The sequence below is a fragment of the Myotis brandtii genome, unplaced genomic scaffold (assembly GCF_000412655.1).
Source record: "Myotis brandtii unplaced genomic scaffold, ASM41265v1 scaffold691, whole genome shotgun sequence".
In the NCBI taxonomy this organism is placed as follows: domain Eukaryota; kingdom Metazoa; phylum Chordata; class Mammalia; order Chiroptera; family Vespertilionidae; genus Myotis; species Myotis brandtii.
Window position 1 is genome coordinate 1,513,929 of NW_005370704.1, and position 1,988 is coordinate 1,515,916.

The window sequence follows — 1,988 nt, forward strand, 5'->3', positions numbered from 1 at the left end:
ACTCACCGCTGAAGCCTTCGCGGCAGGTGCACACGTAGCCGCTGGTCATGTCCTTGCAGGTCCCGCCGTTGACACAGGGATTCGACTCGCACTCGTTGTTGTTGACGTCACAGTTGGCCCCGCTCCAGCCGGGCTCGCAGTCACATTTGTACCTGCAGAGGGGACCTCGGCGGCTCAGGGGCGGCCAAGGTGGGCGTTCCCCGCCCCCACACACTCCTGGCCGCATGGCCCGGAGGCGGCCGTCCCCTCTGACCCTCCGTCCTTTGAGGTGGGGCACCAGCACCCACCAGCCCTGGCTGTGTGGCCCTGAACCCAGTGCTTACCCTCTCTGTGCCAAATGAGGGCACAGGGCCCCTGCCCGCCTCAATGGCCCCGTGCAGACAGCCCTTCTTTCTTTCGGTTTCCACGGTGACCCGGGCAGGCAGGAAACTGGCCAGAGTTTCCGACAATTGTGCGAAGGGAAGCAGGAAGCGGGCGGGGGAGAGCCATGCGGGCACGTAACGGGTGTCACGTAACGGGTGTCAGAAAGAGCTCCGTTCCCCTCTGCACCCTAAGACTTCCGACACCAAACGAGGGTGAAGGGCCCGGGCCCACCAGCCCGCCCCACGTCAAACGCCAATCACAAGCCCTAGGGCCACCTGTGTTTTTGACCGACCACCCACACACAGGGGCTCACACCCCCTCAGCTTGGTAATTTGCTAGACCAGCTCCCAGAACTCAGGAAAGAGCTCACTTACTAGACTTGGGGTTTCTCATAAAAGGGCAGACCCGGGGCAGCCACAGAAGGACGCGCGGGCGAGGGCTGGGCCAGAGCGAGCAGCTGCACCCCCTCTGCGGGCGACAGCACCCTGGCCCACCCCCAGGGCCCATGGTGTGGCCTTTTGGTTTTTAACTCTTTGCACAGCTCTCCTAGAGGGACGGTTCCTGTGACCCCCTCGGCCGGGACGAGAACAGAGGCTGGGGCACCCAGGGAAGCGCCTCTGCCAGCAGGAATGGGGGCCCCTTGTTCCCACATGGAGGGCCTGCCTGCCGGCCAGGACGAGGCTCTGGCCAGGTCCGGGACGCCTCTGGCCGGGCACAGGGGGCCCGACGGCCCACTTCCCCTGGACCTCAGCCCCAGTGTGGCGACCCTTACCCTGTGTGCCCCGGGGACAGGAGCACTTGTAGGTGTTGGTGAGGTCGATGCAGGTGCCGCCGTTCTGGCACGGGTGGGACAGGCACTCGTTGATCTCCTCGGAGCAGTTCACCCCGTGGTAGCCGGCCACGCACTGTCAGGGAGACAGACAAGGGGTGGGGCTGTGGCTCTGTGGGTAGCCGGGGTGTGAGCTGCCCCCCACCCCCGCCATGCTGACAGAGCCACACGAGCTGCCCTCCTGCCTGGTGAAGCCTTGGGCTCCTCACATTGGGCTGACCCGGAGGCAGACTCTTGTCCAGCCGACCCTGAGAAGGGCCCCGATAAACTAAGTCATGGCCCAGAGCAGGGGCCAGGCCCCATCTCCTGAGAGAGATGTGGGGGGTCTCAGGAGGGGTGTCAGGTGAACAAGGGGGAAAAATCCTACAGGAGGGAAACCCTGTCCAACTTCTCAGTGCATCTTCTTCTTCCAGCCACTCCCTCCTCCCCCTCGGGACACCTCCTCCAGGCAGCCTTCCCTGGTTAAGGCATCCGCATCTGCTGGGCTGAGTCTTCCCTACTGAGCTGGCTCCTAACCCAGGGCCCAGCACTCAGTGCCACACCAGACACATCCCTCCCTCCCCCGGGATGGGTCCCCACCTCGCAGGAGTAGCCACCGGGGTAGTCGGTGCAGGTGGCCCCGTTCTGGCAGGGGCTGGGCGAGCACTCGTCCACCTGGTCCTCGCAGTAGCTGCCTGTGTAGCCCGGCTGGCAGCGGCAGTGGTGCGTGTTGTCCGCGTCCATGCAGAGCCCGCCGTTCCGGCACAGGTGGGTCACGTCGATGCCTGTGAGGCGCACGGTGGCAGGAGTGTGAGGC

At 65.0% G+C, this 1,988-nt stretch overlaps 1 protein-coding gene across 1 annotated transcript in view; it reads right to left on the bottom strand.

The window, feature by feature from the left end:
- Window positions 1-1,988, bottom strand: part of LOC102248493 (neurogenic locus notch homolog protein 2) — a 52,176-nt gene that overhangs the window by 19,901 nt on the left and 30,287 nt on the right. Inside the window, 3 exon segments of the mRNA XM_014529703.1 lie at window positions 7-318; window positions 755-1,268; window positions 1,772-1,827. Of these exon segments, the coding sequence (XP_014385189.1) occupies window positions 7-318; window positions 755-1,268; window positions 1,772-1,827 (882 nt within the window).